Source organism: Prunus dulcis, chromosome 2, assembly GCF_902201215.1.
Source record: "Prunus dulcis chromosome 2, ALMONDv2, whole genome shotgun sequence".
Taxonomy (NCBI): Eukaryota; Viridiplantae; Streptophyta; class Magnoliopsida; order Rosales; family Rosaceae; genus Prunus; species Prunus dulcis.
The window spans coordinates 21,666,538-21,684,710 of NC_047651.1; the positions used below are offsets into that span (position 1 = coordinate 21,666,538).

At 37.9% G+C, this 18,173-nt stretch overlaps 3 protein-coding genes across 4 annotated transcripts; 1 reads left to right on the top strand and 2 right to left on the bottom strand.

Moving 5' to 3' along the window:
• The first annotated feature begins 3,404 nt into the window (after positions 1-3,404).
• Positions 3,405-5,789, top strand: LOC117617840 (peptidyl-prolyl cis-trans isomerase FKBP20-1). Its single transcript, XM_034347420.1, has 6 exons — positions 3,405-3,539; positions 3,995-4,131; positions 4,273-4,406; positions 4,497-4,576; positions 5,131-5,223; positions 5,377-5,789. Exons 2-6 carry the CDS (start codon positions 4,023-4,025, stop codon positions 5,522-5,524), a joined length of 564 nt encoding a protein of 187 aa, XP_034203311.1. The 5' UTR covers positions 3,405-3,539; positions 3,995-4,022; the 3' UTR covers positions 5,525-5,789.
• A 131-nt stretch (positions 5,790-5,920) lies between these two features.
• Positions 5,921-9,567, bottom strand: LOC117617838 (E3 ubiquitin-protein ligase SDIR1-like). 2 transcript variants are annotated; one of them, XM_034347418.1, is made up of 9 exons: positions 9,396-9,567; positions 8,625-8,760; positions 8,255-8,309; positions 8,118-8,170; positions 7,772-8,000; positions 7,496-7,610; positions 6,922-6,967; positions 6,652-6,780; positions 5,921-6,279 (listed from the first exon to the last, which is right to left on the bottom strand). In XM_034347418.1, exons 2-9 carry the CDS (start codon positions 8,700-8,702, stop codon positions 6,151-6,153), a joined length of 834 nt encoding a protein of 277 aa, XP_034203309.1. In that variant the 5' UTR covers positions 8,703-8,760; positions 9,396-9,567; the 3' UTR covers positions 5,921-6,150. The 2 variants fall into 2 exon arrangements, with proteins under 2 accessions (XP_034203309.1, XP_034203310.1); XM_034347419.1 differs by having other exon boundaries at positions 6,652-6,777; positions 9,396-9,564.
• Positions 9,568-11,673: 2,106 nt separating this feature from the next.
• LOC117617826 (aspartic proteinase PCS1) lies at positions 11,674-13,546 on the bottom strand. Its single transcript, XM_034347395.1, has one exon. The coding sequence runs from the start codon at positions 13,289-13,291 to the stop codon at positions 11,999-12,001; it is 1,293 nt and encodes a 430-aa protein (XP_034203286.1). The 5' UTR covers positions 13,292-13,546; the 3' UTR covers positions 11,674-11,998.
• Positions 13,547-18,173: the final 4,627 nt, after the last annotated feature.

The following is an 18,173-nucleotide window of genomic DNA, read 5'->3' on the forward strand; positions in this document are numbered from 1 at the left end:
AATTGCATTTTTTATTTTTTGGTATTTGCTTAAAAAATTAGGTGAATTATGGCTATGCTCGACTGGGATTGGCAAGTTGGCACAATGGCTGACAAGGCCGCACAACAGCTACACATGGTTTCACACACTCAAAAGCGCTTCCTTGTTAAGGAAAAAATGAGAAGAAAAAAGCACTAATGTTGCCGTAAGTAGATAATTTGCCCTTTAAGTCTACTATCCCCACAGTTTTTAATGAGATTATATTTGATAAGAGTCCGGTATAACTTGTTATGCATACTAACTTAGCCCGACGTGGAAAGAGTCGAATCTTCAACTATTGTGATTGCATTGCTGCGAGCTGCAATTATTTACCCTCTCTTTTGTACAAGTTTCGCTATCAAATTAAGACTTATTATATATTTAGATTTGACCCTACAATAAGATTCGCATCTTTTTAAAACTAAAATAACCAGAGGTTAAGTAGCCACAAGGTGTAATGCGATTGACAAACTGCCACTTCAGTTGGTAAGCTATCTAGTGCTTTAATGGCATGGGTTCGAAATCCGTTGAAAGCACTTTGTGAACAGGGACAAGTCGAATCTCGAGCATGAATTAATTTCACACTTCGAATGTGGGGACTCCTCGTAGTAGGTATAGTTGAGTCAAACTAATCATAACTCATGCATTACCATTTCCCACGCTTTTCTTACTTCATTATTAGTACCGAATCAAACGCCACAAAGATTACAAGGTCGCCTCTCTATTGTTTTGTTTTGTTCTTTGTTCTTTTTCTCTCTCTTTTCTTTTTTATCTTTTTTTTTTGTTATTGCCTTTATTTATGTGATGGTTGTAACTATCGGTTGAGGAGGTCAAACATAAACTTTTGCTTTCCTCGATATGATCTTTTTTAATGCACTTTAGTTTGAGGCAATCAAACAAACATCAATTCAAAAGATTATATTTGATTAAGGTTTTGAATGTTAATCATTGGAATTCAGCTTGGCGTGCTAAAGGACCGAAAAAGAACAAAAACAAAGGGAAAAAATGTTATCACATTGGTTTTTTTGGAGAGGCAGTCCAAAGAACCCAATAGATTCAACAAGGAAAAGTGAGAATCAAATCTTCACGCAAATCTAAACCCACTTTAATTTAGATGATTAGAAATGTAATTAGTGGAAGTGTGGATGTCCCTTGGACCATATGTCAAATGGGTTTCTTTTTCTACCATTTCATTAACTTTAATAATTCATATACAATATGCACCGAACAAATCGACAATTTTAATAAAAATTACGAATCATATATTTAAGCGTCCATTTAGTTGATAAGGATATGTTAAGCACAAGAAGGTGAACAATGTCCTATCTAACCACTATTTAATAAGTTAATATCATACAAATGCCAGAGTTGAGCTAGTGCCAATAGTTGCCAACCATCAACGTATTGTGAGACCTACTTATTACATCAACGACTGATAATCATCTTCATACGCTAGAGCGGTTAGTACCTCCACTCCCAATACCCTTTTTTTTTTTTTTTTTTTTTGGGGATGAAATACTGTGATTGATTTTTTATATAAATAGTTGTCAGATTTTTATAGAGACCGTCTCTCCCACGTGCGAATTAGAGTTTGACCCAAACGTTACTCAATTGCTGGAAATTTACAGTAACAGTGACAGCTTCGTTAAAAGCCCAGTAAATGAAACTGGTCCAAAAGTGGGCCGGAGTAGAGTTAGGAAGCTTGTACGAGATTCTTGTTGGCAATGTCTGGTAGTTTACAAGCCCTGGCCCACCCTCTTATCCTTTCTCTTGGCAATGATCAATATATTCATGGTTGTGGGCCCATCTAAGGTTTTCCAATCTAAGAAATAAATAAAAACGAATCTAAAGAAAAAGGAAAAATAAAGGCCCTTAAGTATAATGTTGGCAATTGGCATGAGTTTTGATATGATATGACATGATGTAGGGGTGCCTTGGTGGAACATTCTGGAGCGTTGGGTCAATGGTCACATCAGGTACACGCCAGCGTGCACGACATGATAAACGCATGGAATCTAATCTTGGACACGTGTATCTCAACACGTGGCACCTTATCGTTAGATGATCACCCTAATCAAAGAAACGTCCTGGCCCAATTTTGGACCATTTTTCTCTCTTGTGGGGTTTCTTCTGGGACTCAAGGTCACGCGGGAGTCTGGGGGTGGGGTGTGGAAGGAACACTTGCATGAAGCCGGGTATTATTGTTTAGCTATTTTCGTGTGATAACTTTTTTACGCGACGTAATTAGTAGAGGATAGCAAAATAAAGCTACTCTCGTTACATTACAACCAAGTTTTTCTTGAGGATAGGTACTAGGGTCCTACGTAGGTCCCGGTGTTGGTGTTGCATGCTTCATGCAGTGTCAAAATATCTACGTGAGTTTAGTCCTTTATATGAAATGAAAAGGGCCGAAAAGAAAGAAGAGAAAAGGGCCGCATTTAGGTTTAGTCCAACAACTTCTTAATGGGCCATAGTCAAGCCTTTTAATTTGTACGACGGATGAAGAGTAGTCGTTTTCGAATCTCGGGATATGCTTTATGTCATACGGTTGCGTTTCCTCGGAAAATAAAAGAGTAGTTTGGGACGCTTGCAAGAGTTGCTAGGGCATGCTTTTTGTGCCTGTGTAGTTTATTGTGTTTTGGGCCTCTATTTTCCACTAAACCCTAAACCACTCTCTCATCTCAAGTTCTTTTCCTCACTCTCAAAATGAGTTCTAAAATTTTCTTTGTATTCATCAATTAGTTCCTAATTCAGGTTTAGTCTCAAGTCTGAATTCTGAATTTTTTTTTAAAAAAAAATGTTAAATCAATATCATCATCATGCTTCATCACTTATTATAGTAGTAAAATTCAAAAGTTGTTGGTTGGTCAAAGAATTAAACAAATTCACACTCCCCTATATTCATGCCCTTTCTAAATCTTAAGAATGCATGATGTTTTGGGGCTTCCCCATAAATTAGAAATAGGCTAATTTTGCTCTTGTTAAAAAATTGACTAAATGCCAATGAGGATTGGTTTAGTTGGTAAGTTTCTTGTAGTGTTCGAGTCTCGTTGCCAGCAGTCCTCGTTGGTGTGCGATCTATAATTTCATACATAAATTCATACTGATGACAGCTGGTAGTTGGGTTGGGTGCCACACGTAAGTTCTTTCGATTCGAGATTATAAATCTGTCCTGACGTTGATAATGAGAGTAGTCAATCACACCCTAAAATTTTTTTCAACTAAACAAAGAGAGACTAAATTTAAAGTCTCTATAGCTCCATCCGTGTGCTCAAGCCACTTGTACTTTTCTAACCTCACTCGAGCATCTGCTAAATCACCCGCCACAAAGTGCGCGTGGGATTGACATCGAATCATCGTGAATATAAGAACGCCAGGTTTCCTTGTTGAGCACAAACTTTACCAAACGCCCATGGCCACCGAAGCTCCCGGCTATACGACCCGATTCATCGTCTCCCTTTCAACCCGACAACCCGATTGCCCTGCTCCGTTTCGGAAGCTGCTATATTCCCTCGGAACGGGTCAGTCCTCCCCTCAACTCTCTCTCTCTCTCTCTCTCTCAAAACCACTTTTTATTTATTTATTTTTGCTTTCCTTGTTAATTTGGGATTGAAAGATAGTATTTGTTGAACTCTAGTGAAAACCTTAATCTGATTGATTTGTTCAATTTACTTGTTCATATCTTTTTAGAAGAAGAAAATTATTTCTTTTGGAATTTTTTTATTTGCAATTGGGGTTTTGATAAACCTTAGATTACAGGAGATATAGTGTTAATACACTTGTTCTAGTAGTATGAATGCCATAGAATTAAATTAATTAATCCTTAATTAATAATAGTTGTGCCCAAAAGATAAATCCTTTTGGAGGGTTTTTGATGGGTAAGTAATGATGTGGTAGCTTCGCCTGTAAATTGGGCTTATTTCCTATCCATTTAATATTGTTGTGGCTCAATGTTTCCTTTTTATGACACGAACAGACCATTGAAGATTGCAAGTGTTGTAGCAATGAGTGATGCAATTGATTTGAGCGGGGATGGAGGGGTCCTCAAGAAAATTGTAAGGCATGCAAAACCAGATGCAATTGCTCCGACCCAAGACCTTCCCCTCGTTGATGGTATGAACTATATTATAGTGCTGTTGCTGATGTTTATTTGTTAATGGTGTAGTAACAACATTTTATAATTAACTCGAGCGAAATGACCTAGCAAACTTGTCTTTACTCTGTACCTATCATCACGTACTTTATGTTGGGCAGTTCATTATGAAGGCATTCTTGAGGAAACCAACGAAGTTTTTGATACGACACATGAAGATAACACGGTTTTCTCATTTGAGCTGGGGAAGGGCAGTGTAATCAAGGCTTGGGATATTGCAGTGAAAACCATGAAGGTCAAAATATGTTTCTGAGCTTCTCTTTAAGAAATTTAGTAGGTGTTCAAGTCTCCTGTTACATGTTTTATCTTTTGTTGGTTTCACCAGGTTGGGGAGATTGCTAAAATCACTTGCAAGCCAGAATATGCCTATGGAAGTGCGGGTTCTCCACCAGATATTCCACCAGAGTAATTTCATTGCTCTAACTTTTCTATCAAAGTTGTTCTTAGAGAAAACAATCAAAGATGCTAGTAACTTTGTGAACTTATAGATATATATGTCCATTGATATTCCAAAACAACGTTTTTGGAGAGATTAGTTCTATATGATGATAGGACCTTGACCAGGCTTATTTCCGTCCCAAACGTGGGATTGTATAATACTTATTGGCAACAATTACATCCAAGCCTTGAAATATGAAATAAGAGTTATTAGGTTGTTGATCTTCGACACCCAACTTTAAACCAAGATATCTAATATATAGAAGTAGAATCTTCAGAAGCATGTTGGAAAGAAAAGTATAAAAAAATCCCGGTGGTAAGGCTCCTTTAGGGTGGGGGTCATCACCCACCCAAAACATTCAATTTGTGCATTAAGCATTTTGGTTTATGATTACATCCAAATGTTCATAAAATTCTGCATCAGTTTGCTTTGTCAATCGTCTTTATTTCTTATCACAAATGGTGTCTCTTTACCATTTCTTTGTAACTAATGCATAGTCCATTTCAAATATATCCTGCAGGGCAACCCTTATATTTGAGGTGGAGTTGGTGGCTTGCAATCCACGGAAGGGATTAAGTTTGGGTAGTGCCTCAGAAGAAAGGGCCAGGCTAGAGTAAGTTTTATGCTTTTATCTGTTCCGTGACTTGTTCTCGAGATATAGTGCAAGTCATATTGTTATCGTTATTCTTCTTGTTGGTTCCGTTGAGATCTACCAACTTTCATAAACAGTATGATGGATTAAATTGCATATTGGTACTCACAACAGAGAACTGAAGAAGCAGAGGGAGATGGCTGCTGCAAACAAAGAGGAAGAGAAGAAGAAGAGAGAAGAGGCGAAAGCTGCTGCTGCTGCTCGTATTCAAGCTAAGTTAGATGCCAAGAAGGGTGGAAAGGGAAAAGGCAAAGGAAAATAGGCGCGTAAATGCATCTTTGCATGAACGTGATCCTATATATACAATCAATAAAATTTTATGCATGAGTTAGACAGAACCGTGACCTTTGTGCAACTTCACAGTATGACTTTGAATGACCTATTATTTTATCTACTATAAGCTTATGTCAAGCATATTCGAGGTACTAGTGGGTTATTGTACTTCCCTTTTTTAGTATGGAAATATCTGAGATGTATTTCAAATCCATGCTAGTGTTTACCCATGCTGAGTAATTGCTTTTCTTTACCGCCGGGTTAGATTGAAAATTTTGATTCTGATAAATTTCTGAGTTTGGAAGTTTTAATTCTAATTGAATTTCGGAATTTTCAGATCAAATGTGTCTACCTCTTGGAAACTCAAACCATTAGGTCCGATACAAGTCCCGAGCAAACAAGCTTCTGTCATAAATTTCAGACCGATCAGATAATTCTATTAATACAGATTTGAAGAAATCAAATCAAATACACAAAACTTGTAGTGAGGACATAATATTCTGCCATTCCAATGCCTATGTCACGATAATTACAGCAATGCTGGGCATAAGCTCTCAATCTTAACCATGTGCCTAACTATGCAGGTAGTGCATCTACTAGTTACACTGTTAATAATCAAACCATGTACGAAGGATCCATTCCACCTTGTCCATTTTCATGCCACCCCACCGATCCTGCTCTGAATTTACACACTGGGCAGGTTCCCTGTTGCCTCAGCCAAGGATCTATGCAACTAGCATGGAACTGCAGCAAAGCAACGGAACAATTATATCAAATCAAGATTTTAGAATACAAAACATCATTACAAAGTGAATCACAAAAACATACAAAGACAACCCCTTACATTTTAAACTCAAGTTACTTACAGGTTTTGGTATGCAAAATGATTCCACTAGTCAAGTTAGCTAAAGTTATTCCTCAGAAGCTGTGTTTTCTGTTCATATTTCGTGAGTGTGACAGTGTGTGCATGTGCGTGGGTATGCGCTTGCACGTGTGCATTTTGTGGAATCAATGCAAATAATCTACTCTAGCAAGAACTCCCTAAAAATCCCACAACTGAAAAATGTAGGAAATATAATACCAACAATGTTAAGCCACTGAAAAAACAAACTGAACCTGATGCATGCAAGGAAGGCTGCGGATTAGTTCTCCCGCGTTAACTTGCTCCAAGCAAACACTGCAAGTCAGTTCATCTTCTGAGGCTTTTGTGCTCCCAACTGTGTTAGCAGTTTCTTGCTTCTTCTGCTAAATAGAAGAGAGAAAATACAATGGTACAGAGATAAATGGAATGCTATCATATGATATGAGATTATATAGTATGTTAGAAATTTCCTGTCAGAAGGGCGGAAATTACGAAAGGATAAAGGGATAGTTTAAAGCGAATACCTCAGAGGGTACTGAAGATGAAGCTTGTTGAATCGATGAAGCACCACTGCATTCAGAACAGAACCATATAAAATATTAGGCAACTATGATTCAATTCATTCTTCCATTTGCCTCAAAATAGTATGAACATGTGGGGCTTCGGCCAAGCCGTCATACCAAAATAATATGAGCATGTAAATAACAGAACAAAATCTCTCAATTCTTTTGGTCCAAATCCCCTTAGTTGTCAATGCCTCTAATCAACCACTCAGGAAAAACAGAGTGGAACCCTACAACACTAAACTTAACTCTCAGCTCCAAATTTGTGGAACTAAATTCAATAATGTATCATAAGCGTAAAAAACACACTACATATTCGATACAACAGTAACTCAAGCCAAATGTATATGTTCAAACAGGTGCATGCACAAATAAGCAGACAAAACATAACTTATTAAGATGTGAAGTTCACTTAGTTAATTACAAAATGTCTTTTTGAGAAGGATGGAAAACCAACAAAAATAAGGAATCTATTTATCATCTGCCAAAACGCTAGTGCAACAACCAAGCTCACAAATAAAACTAGAGAACTTACGTCTGAAGACCCATAACCTTGTATTTATGGACTGGAAGGGCATTTATCTCTTCCTCACTCATAGAAGAAGCTGCTGGAACATTATCAGAATCCAAAGCTCGCAAAGTTTCATAATCTGGTATCGAACAGAAGAAAATGTTGACATAAAACTAGGGGCCTAAGAAAAGTATTAAGAGAACTAAATATAAGGCCATGGTTTGGCTAGTGAAATTTATAATCTCCATGCATTGGTTTTCAAGACATAAAACTCATTCTAGATGGATATAACTACCAAACCTAGGTCATCAAATTCCCGATCAAGAAGTGCAAGCTGAAGTCTGAGGCCTTGAAGGCGCCCTCTTGTTGCTAGGGCTATGGATGGTGGCACATGCAACCGCATTTCAGTATGACCAAGAAGGCCGCTGGCTGCCGCTGCATGAGCCTGTGCTTGAGCTTGAAGTTGTTGACAGGTTGCATACATCCTTAACGTTGTGGCCATCAAAAAGACACCAAGAACTGGCCAGAGCTACATACATCAGTTTGAAAGAAGGATTTTTAACTTCTCATAAAAATACCCAAACGAACAGCGAACTTGACCAGTAAAACTAACAAACCAATTTACACGCTCAGAGAAAGACAATACCAGGAAATTAGGTGACATCTGGTGCGAGTTCAGTATCATGAATAACAAAAGAACTGGAAAGACAACATATACACAGAAGTTAGTAATAACTAACAAAATTACAAACTAATAAGACAAAGGGGTAAGATTAAATGTACCTGTGACAAGAAAAGCAAGTGAGTTGGAATTGACAGAACGTGATGCATGAACGCGCTGATACAAAACAGCCAATATCAATACAAATTAATAGATAATAACACCTCTACCCTCTTTTCCCCTAGGAAATTTACACACACAACCCACAATGATTGAACCCCAGAACTCACCCCTCCACCCTTGCTCTGAGATTACATACACAAACCCCCCATGGATAAACCACAGAACTCACCCTCCATCCTTATTCTTAAGGGGGAGAAGGTGCAAATGTGTCCAAAGGCAATGGCAACTGATAAAATAGACAGAAAATGAACTGCCCCAACTTTCACTAAAAACTGCACACACAAAATTTCGGAAATACAATAAATGTACCATTGCACGCCGCTCTGGTATAAATTCTGGAAATCCACTTTCAATATCTGCTCTTGTCCCCCGGAAAACAAAACTCATATCTGTAGGGTTTAGAAGAGCTCTGCTGAAAATATTAAGTCACTGATTTTCAAGTTCGCTGAAATTAAAACGCCAAAATGTTCATTCAGTAAGCGTCATAATTCATAAACCAAAAGAAGCTAGTTTACGGGAAACCATGGTAAAACCAAACTCAAGAGTGCCAATTAAGATGCAATAAACAAATTATGGGTCACAAAAACCTAGACACCATTTTAGCAAATACTGGAAATGACCCACATGATTTGGAATAAAACGCATTACACTAAAAATTCCCAGCTAAACAAAGTAGAACCCTTAAATAACGTATAAAAAAAAGATATCAAGCTGTGAACTCCCTAAGAATTCCCTGCTGTTAAGTGTATATAACGAACTAAACTAAGCAAGCTGATCTAGTTTCCGCCACAGAACCAAAAAAAATAAAAAATAAAAAAAATCCAATCTATTATAAATTTCGGATAGAGAATCACTCATCAAGAAAACCCTAATCCCAAAATCACATTCCCTTAACTACACAATGAACCAAAAAAAAATTAGTCTTCACATAAAAGCAGTAATTCAGGTAGCGATCGCACGCTGGGAAATATTAAGAATAACAGAGGCTGATTGGAAGAAGCTTTCAAAAGCCTGTGATTAAGAAAATTAAAGCAATCACAGAATAAAGACGGGACAGAAATGCAAAAGATGGAGAATTACCAAAAAGAAATTACTTCAGATGGTTCAGATCCCGGGAAACGGCGGCGTTATCTTGAAAACGCCATGCGACGTCTCTGCGGGAGATGAAAGAGCTAGTTGCAATGTACAGAGAGATCTGATTCGACTCGGACGCGTTTGCCGCGGAAGCTTTAAAGCTTTGTCTATCGTCACTGTCCGGTTAAATCTAAGATTAGTTAAATTACTATTGCCGTTACGACACCGTTTCTTCTGGGTCGTCCTTAACGGCTTCTTTGACTGTGACATCTGACTCCATTCGAGGAGTTTCTAGCTTCCACACAACACATCCCCTAAGAAACGCACCGTTTTGCATAGCGAAATCATATTTATTTGTTACTCGCGATTTTTTTTTTCTTTTCAATCCTTTGAATTTGGGAAATGAAAATTTGTAAGAGTTATTGTATTCTGTCTACAATTTAGGAAATGTTATTGGTTTTATAAAAAGAAAATCCATTATGCAATTTCACCAACATCATTTTACAAGAGAGAATCACGTGATGTTTGAAAAGTTTATTATGATAAGTGGACGGTGTAAACTATGTTGTTGATCACTCTATTAATGAATTATATGCACTAATATACATGACTTCACGATCAATATCCAAGTAACAATTTTTAAACAAAAAATCTTCATTCATTGTGTACTGATTTTCGATTTGAATTTTCGTGACTATGTTAATCGTATATTGACTGAAATCATGCATTACCATTTTCAAATATTTTGAAATGCTGTGACTGAAATCATGCATTACCATTTTCATATATTTTGAAATGCGGTGTGTGTATGTGTGTGTGTGATCAAGAGCATGATCGTGTTTAGAAGTGGAAGGATGATTGTCGAACACATGCTCGGCCCTGAACAGGGGTAGTCAGTGCGACTGCACTGGGCCCATTATTCAGGTGGGCTAAATTTATTTTTTTTAGAAGTGTAATTGTGTTATATTATATTATTGTAAACTAATTTAATATTTTTGAGAAAACAAAAATGGCATTCGCGTTATGGAAGAATGCACATCTCTTCCGCTCCTCAAGAAGAACCCTTTTGGGCTACCCATTCCACTCCTCTAGGTTAACATTATCTATTCTAAATTTTACTTCTTCTTCTCATCTCATCTAAGCCTTTCCTACTATTTCCAAAGTTGTGAATCCCTAAATTAATTTTTCTGTTGGTAGATTGGGGAGATTCCAAAATCCGAAGTGTGGGCTTTTGTTCAGTGCAAAAATTGGTCCTTGTAAAAATTAATTGAAGGTAATTTTTCATGATTTGATATCAAATGAAAAGGGAAATATAATAATTATTTTTTTGTAGATTCGTGATTTACGCATTCTCTTTGCATGAATTTTTCTAAGCTATAGTTGATTGCAAATTTGGAAATATCAAGTTTGTTACTGTGGATGGGGATTTCTCAAATTACACGGTATGTTTTTCTTTGTTTATTCTTTGAAGTGTTAAAATTGCATTGTTTCTGAAAGTCAAAATAGAAAATGAAAAAGAGAGAGAAGAATTAACTAAATCTCAAAAGGGAGCTATGGATATATTTCTTCTTAACAAAACAAATAGTTCACTTGATAACTCAACTGAATATTTAGTTAATGAATATGAACAGAAAAATTATGTTGAAGAATTTGTAGGAATTGATAATGATTTAGTTAATGAATCTTAACAACAAAATCATGTTGAAGTTTGAAGAGGTTAGATCTTGGTTGAAAAATAAGAGTGAATTCATCACTAACTTTAAAAAATTATATATAAGGGCTTAATTTTTATTTTTGCCTTGGATCTTCAAAATTTCAGGACCGGCCCTAATTGAACGACATATGTAGGGGGTAAAAATGTTGTACTATTTGACCTAGAGACCCAACAAGGCCATATGTAATAATGCTAAACTCAAAATATCATGCCCAAATTCTTATATTTAAGTCCAAATGCACATGGCCCAAATGTATGTGGCCCACTAAATGAGTCTTGATACACCAGCAACTTATGGACCCTTCGAATCATGCACCTTATTTGGTCCCACAGAAAGAAAAAACCCAAATCAAACCATTGGAGTTGGAATCTTGGGCAATGGACCCTGCTAGATCTTTCATCTTCCGTATCCTCTCCATCAATTCAAAACCCACCTGCCCTCACCATTAAAACAAATAGGACAAATCCACTTCACCAAACGTATTACCCACAGAGATCCAGAGAATCTCACAGTTTTGTAAAAACCCAAAAAAATTTAAATTTTAAAAATTTTATTACTAAGATAGCAACAAAAACAAAAAACACTCTCAGAGAATAACATTTTTTGCTATTTTTGTCAATAACGCAACAACACATCGACTAACTTTTACACATGTCATTATATTATTAATCAGGATAACAAAACAGTGTTATCCCGTTGCAAGAAATTTTTTTTTAACAACAACAGCTGAACACAGTGCAAACTAATCCTGATATTTACCCTATTTTCCATCCATGACCACATACTATCTGAAGATTCTGAACCAAATGGGCCCACAAACTCAGCCAATGTGGTGGGCCCTTGATCAAGGTGACCCAAAAACTCACAAAAAATTTGCCAGCTGGGGGGCCCCAGCTAGACCCCCAACCCAAGTCTTTGACTTGCAAGATCACACCTAACCTCAGCCACTCCCACTCTGGACTTCTCCAAGTCAAACTCCATCCACACGTTTTGCTGATGGTGATGTCCAATCACGAACGCCTCGATGCCTAGCAAGTCAGAGTTTCCGAATGTGAAGCAGTACACCGAATCACTACCCCTCACCATTCCCGGTACCCGATACAACAGCCTCTCGCCCCATACGCTCATCTCGGCCCCCTGAAACATTAAGGTCACCGTTGGCAGTTGGGGCAGACTCGGCCGGTTCATCGGGACTTGGTAGCACAAATCCATGGCCCCTTGGAAAACAAAATTCGGGTCGTTCAGAACTCTCAAAACCGGTTTGGTTTGCTGAATGAACTCGTTTTTTAGAGCGGTGTAAACCGGACCGAGTAGGAACGTGAATTGGGTTCCCGAGTCGACCATTGTCTGACCCGCCCCGGTATGGTCCGGTACCAAAACCGATTTCGGGAGCGGTAACACTTTGCCCGAAACTCTGATCCCCTCGAGCTGGACGGTGTAAGCGACTCGGTCGAAGTACGGCAATGGGGTGGATATTTGGACCAAAGGGGTGTAGTTCAAGGGACGGAGCCAAGCGAATTTCGCTTCCCCGAAAAGTAGAATACCGGACGAGTCACGACCCGATATGCAGTACGAAAATTTCGGGAACCCCATTTGGGTAACGAAGGATAACGACCCGCGGTTCATACCCATTAACCCGGTGGTCTTGGCGTCTTCCTCCGAGTTGGAACTGAACCCGGAATCCATGCACCCGAATATCGTACCGGGTTGTGTGGACAGCCCGAGACCGAAAGTTTCGGATGCGAGGTTGCCTTCAATGGAAGAAGCGTCGGCGTAGGAGAGAGTGGCGTGGCACAGCTTTTTGGGGTCGCAGGAAACGGGTATGGAGAAGTCTCGGGTTCGGGTCCGGCAAACGGGCGAAGAGCAAGGTATGGTAGAATAAGATTTAGAGGCGAGTGGGTTGAAAACAGAGTTCAAGTTTGGGGCTTTCTTGCAGTGGAGCCAAGAGAGCTCACTGCCTGTGTCAAGGACCATGGTAACCTTCTGTGGGGGCGAACCCACGGAAAGTTGGATTGTTAAGGTGACGTTGTGGTGGAAAGAGAGCTTGTTTGTTGAATGTGGGGCAAACCCATGTGGAAGTGTCTCTGTTTTGAGAGGTAGAATGAGTGTTTTTGGTTTTGAAGCAGAGAAACAGAGTGTGCAGTGGGTGAAGAAGCAGAGAAGAAGAAGAGGAAGAACAATGGGCATGGTTTATTTATGATAAATTTTTTTTTAAAAAAAAGATGAAAAAAATACAGATGGGAAAATCAAATGCAAATTCAAATGAATGGTTTGGGTTGGTTTTGAGTTGGGATTTGAATGCTTTTATGCAGAGGGTTTTGAGTGGTGTGGTTGTGTTTGGTGGTGTTGGTTTGAGAGAGATTGAGAGAGTTGTGGTGGTGGCGGGGTCTTTGTATTGTGTATTTGGTGCGTATGTGCAGTGAAATGAAAGCTACTCTTTCTGGTTTCTTAAATACTAGAAGCTAGCTGTGTGAATAATGACATGCTCTTTGAATTTTGGTTTAAGAAATTTGTTACGTGCAAAGCGTATGATCCAATCAAGAGTTTTGATTCTCTCTCTCTCTCTCTCTCTCTCTCTCTCTCGTTCTGTCTTCATCAGTTGATCTTGATTCTTTCACATAATATTTTGGTCTTTTACTTATGTTTTTACTGCATTTTTGGCTTCACGTTAGAGGGAAATACAATCACTAATCAAATATTAAATTGGAAGATTTCATCCATGATCGACAGCTTGCTTTGCTCTTCTACTGGATTTGCTTTGCAATTCGCTTATTTTCCACGAGTCATGAATATATGTATAAGTGGCTGCACTGTGCTTAATTCTTTGCTTCCTCATTGATTAAGCTCCGAATCCATCAATCCAAAAAAGGGATTAATTCCAACTCTTTCCTTGTCATTGGTAGCCGACGTGTTATAATGTAAATAGATGACATGATTGATATGTCATGACGTAAAATATAATATTAATAAATAAATACACGTGTTATAACATAAATATACTAAAATCATCACGCGAAAATACGACCTTCTATTATTCATATAGATTCAATTGTAAGCTTCCATCGAGAATATATATATGGAAGACACAGTTCATTTTTATACTGTACTTTCTTTTGCTTTCACCCACTTTTGTTATATAAGATTTAATCTCTCTAATCTCATCACATATGAGCTGGTGATTAACAATCACTCTTGACTTACGTGAGCTTGTGATTCGTGAGGACCCGACATGCTCTTTCAAAAGGCATTATCTGGAAGGTACAACTGGAGACAAATATGAATACAAACTTCATGAAAGTCGGAAAGAACCCAAAACACACCACACCCACAAAAATCTAAGATGCATGGAGGTGAGAAAGCTCATTAATTTATAGCCTTGACTCTTGAACCTTTTTTATAGACAATTATTTCATTAACAACTCATAAGTGTGTATTATATTGTCAACCAGGCATTAATTAATAATTAAACTAATGTTTGAAAACTTTGGGCATGCACGTAAAATACAAAAAACTTTGGTATTGGGGGCAGCCACTCTAATATACTAGTCAGTCAACTTAAATCTCTTTTCGAACTTCTGATTTACTCAAAAATGCTTTCTTGCTTTCACTATTTCACTGTTAGAAAACTTCAATATTAGCCCATGTTTAATCTTTCGTAACAAAAACCACAATTTAATTGTGGTCGAATACGAATAAAACATCAATCGCGTCATTGCGGTTTTAGTTGAGTGTTGTCATTGATTTTTTGTCTCTGTGTAGGTAGTCAATGGCCTTTTGAGCATTGGGTCACATTACTGTTGTATTATTAGGTAAATGTAATGTGTTTTTTTTCTTTAAATTATTTATGAATAATTGACTAATGAATTAGCCACCAAAGAGGAGTCGTGCATACTAGTCTCACAAGCCTTGATTGATTGCCACTTTTTGCTGGTTTCCACAAGGATTAGGGGTCAAAATCTTCAAATAAATGCGAAGCATACCTAATACCAAAAAGGATTGTGACTGAATTGGAATCATGATTCGTGCGGGTGTTGATATACAATGTCTGAAGCATGCTTTGCGGACTAATAAAAAGACATAGCCTTGATGGCAACAATGACACATCTAACAAGAAAGAATGGTATATAGCTGTGATAATTTTAGACCCAACAGTTGAAGGAAGTTACATGCATAAGTTCAAGTCAAGCACTCAAGCCCTCATGTCCAACCACATGTCCCTGTGTGCCATCCATCAAATTGTCCATTAGTTACCCTTTGGGACCATCTGCATTGTCAGTTCCAATAAAAGAGAAATATCTCCCTTTCTAGGGTTTGAAATTTTCTTTGGTAGAATGACAGAAACCTAAATTATGAGCATGGACCCGATTGAAATGGAAACACAGAAAAGTCTGTTACTCATTTATTCCTAGACAACAAGACAAAGATTTGGTCGACTAGATAAGAGGAAATTTGTTATTCTTCATAAATTACCAAGCATACTGTTATATTAGACTATGAATCATAACTGTTGATTATTTGAGATAATGTTTGAATATCAATTGTGTTTGGTGACACACTTATTAAAGCGCAAGGAGGTGTAGCTGCATTTTCTCTCGCCAGAAAAGTCATTATAGTTGTTGCATATTACACCTCTACTCAACCTAGAAGGTGCACTCTAGGTGTTCGACGAAAAACCTAAACAAAGTCAATCTGCTACTGCACTGCACTGTGTTATGCTAAGCATCGTGCTTGTATTTATTTATTTATTAATAATTATGGCCAAAATTACACCTTTGCTAAAACATTATTGAGTCCACCATTGACCGTGTCCTAAAAAATTTATTGCGGAATGGATAGTTTGGCATTTGATGTAGATGATTGAACAATGATGATTAGCTTTTAACAAGACTGGATTTTGGATGAGTCAATATAATAAAAAAGAAATGAATTTGGTATGCTTTCTCAATCACCCACACAAGTGACCCAAGGGACCCGGGGAAGAAGAAGCAGGTAAGTAAATTGCATTGCATGCAAAGCTTTATGTGACGTGAGTTGGATTCTTACCCTCATAGCAATCTCAAGTGCTAACGCGGTTTGGCAATCAATCACCGACTCGAATTTTGTTGCTTCTCCAAGAATTGTTAATTGTCAGTCTCAGCCTCTGAAAGAGAGAGGCATTTTGCTGAATTTTCTATCTTTTAATTTTAAGTAAATAGAACATGAAACATCTTTTAATTAAACGAAGACAATTATCACTCTACGAAAACTTAGTGACGAAGACCCACAATATATTTATGATGGGTGACCCACAATATATGCATATGATGGGTGGTTGATGTCTGCTATCTAGGGGCCAATTTTTTATATTTTCTAATCTCCTCATTTTTCCAATAATCTGTTGGGAAGGGATCAAAACTATGACTTCAATCTGTTAGACATCAACTTTTCAATTCAATCTTGTGCTGCAGAACCACACCCTGTAATTCAGAGATTTCATGGAACAAGCCCAAAGACCCAAAAGAGTAGGGCAGACGGGTGGGGTAATTCACACGTTTGGGCTCTTCAGGAAGGATAAGGGAGGCATGGGTTGCTGGGTTGACGTGGGGAACTGTTGGGCCATCTTCTTTTATATAGAACTGAGAGAGATGGGGCATTGCGACAGCTCTCAAAGTTACGCAGACAAATGAAAGTTTGAAGTTTTAAGAGGAGGAATAAAAAAGATAGGCATCTAGAGCAGACTCCGACACACGTTCAAGATTCGATTCCCACATGAGAAATTTACATCAAATATCAAATTCTGCTGATTTGAGCTGCTTCTCAGAATAAAGGGAAATGAAAAATGCCAAAGTTTCTTTTGCGATGGTGTGACATTGGAGGAAATCTATCCTACCTATGACCGTTGTAAAATTAGTCACGTGACAATGAGTTTGAAGTTCAAGTAATTAAGAACAACAACTCATATCCAAAATTTTGTATTTGAATCTCCCTATCTAATATCGCTCGTATAAAAAACAACTAGTTCGCATGAATAATACATGAGGTGACCGTGATAGGTGATGAATGGGACACGTGTTGAATGCACACAACCCATTAGGAAAGATTTTTATGTGAAAATGGTATATGCTCTACATCAAACTCCAAAATGTGTGCATGGCATCTATCTCACTGAATACCACATGGCATGCAATTTGCAAACACTTAAAAATATGGAATAAAATCGAGCTCCAAATCCCTTCCGAAGATATTTACTAGCTTGGATCGAGCGACACGTGTTGGCATGGCATGTGCCATGATTTGGCTTCTTCGTAATTCTAGGCGACCATTTTTGTGGGTGAGGCTTCTTTTAGTCAACTATGCTACCAAATGTAATTACCTTAAATAGGCTCAGACCAGAACAAATAACAAATTATAACCGAAAAAAAACACAAGGACAGAACAAATGGCACTGCCCATGTTCTGTGGAACGGCAAGTCGTTTTACTTACCCATTTGTTGTTTATGAATCAAGTACTATAAAGAAAGCATCTTGGGAAAAAAGTACTGCATCCATTGATGACACAGCTCGAAGTTCAAACTAGGAATGGCAACGGGTCGGGTTGGGACCGAGTATGACAATACCATCTTCATCCCCACTTTCCATTCCCGTCCCCGTCCCCGAACTCATCCCCGTTTATTAAGTTTCGGGAAATCCCCGTCCCCGTCTCCGTCGGGGGACTATCCCTTATACCCGCCCCAAATCCCCTATTTTTTTGCATAAAAAAATATTTATCATACATTTTAACATTAAGTTTCATATTAAATTATCATTCAAAACATCCAAATTAACTATAAAGTTCAACTCAACTATTCAAAATCATATCAATATAAAATTCCATGAAAAATTAAGAAGAATTAGGAGAGGGAAGTTAACTTATGGTTAAACATAAATATTATAAATATTTATTTATTTATTTAAATATAAACATATATTTTTGGGTCGGGGTCGGGGATGGGGACGCCAATACCATCCCCTCTCCATACCCGTCGGGAATTTTTCAAGTACAGGAATCCCCGTACCCAATACTTATTTAGCCCGAAATCTCCCCCCGTTA

Excerpts from the sequence above, each read along its gene's own strand:
- LOC117617840 (XM_034347420.1), top strand. The coding sequence starts at position 4,023 with ATGAGTGATGCAATTGATTTGAGCGGGGATGGAGGGGTCCTCAAGAAA. Across the intron at positions 4,407-4,496 it reads TTGCAGTGAAAACCATGAAG|GTTGGGGAGATTGCTAAAAT; the intron begins GTCAAAATATGT and ends TGGTTTCACCAG. Across the intron at positions 5,224-5,376 it reads GAAGAAAGGGCCAGGCTAGA|AGAACTGAAGAAGCAGAGGG; the intron begins GTAAGTTTTATG and ends TACTCACAACAG.
- LOC117617838 (XM_034347418.1), bottom strand. The coding sequence starts at position 8,702 with ATGAGTTTTGTTTTCCGGGGGACAAGAGCAGATATTGAAAGTGGATTT. Across the intron at positions 8,310-8,624 it reads TACCAGAGCGGCGTGCAATG|CGCGTTCATGCATCACGTTC; the intron begins GTACATTTATTG and ends GTTTTGTATCAG. Across the intron at positions 6,968-7,495 it reads AAGGTTATGGGTCTTCAGAC|TGGTGCTTCATCGATTCAAC; the intron begins GTAAGTTCTCTA and ends TTCTGAATGCAG.
- LOC117617826 (XM_034347395.1), bottom strand. The coding sequence starts at position 13,291 with ATGCCCATTGTTCTTCCTCTTCTTCTTCTCTGCTTCTTCACCCACTGC.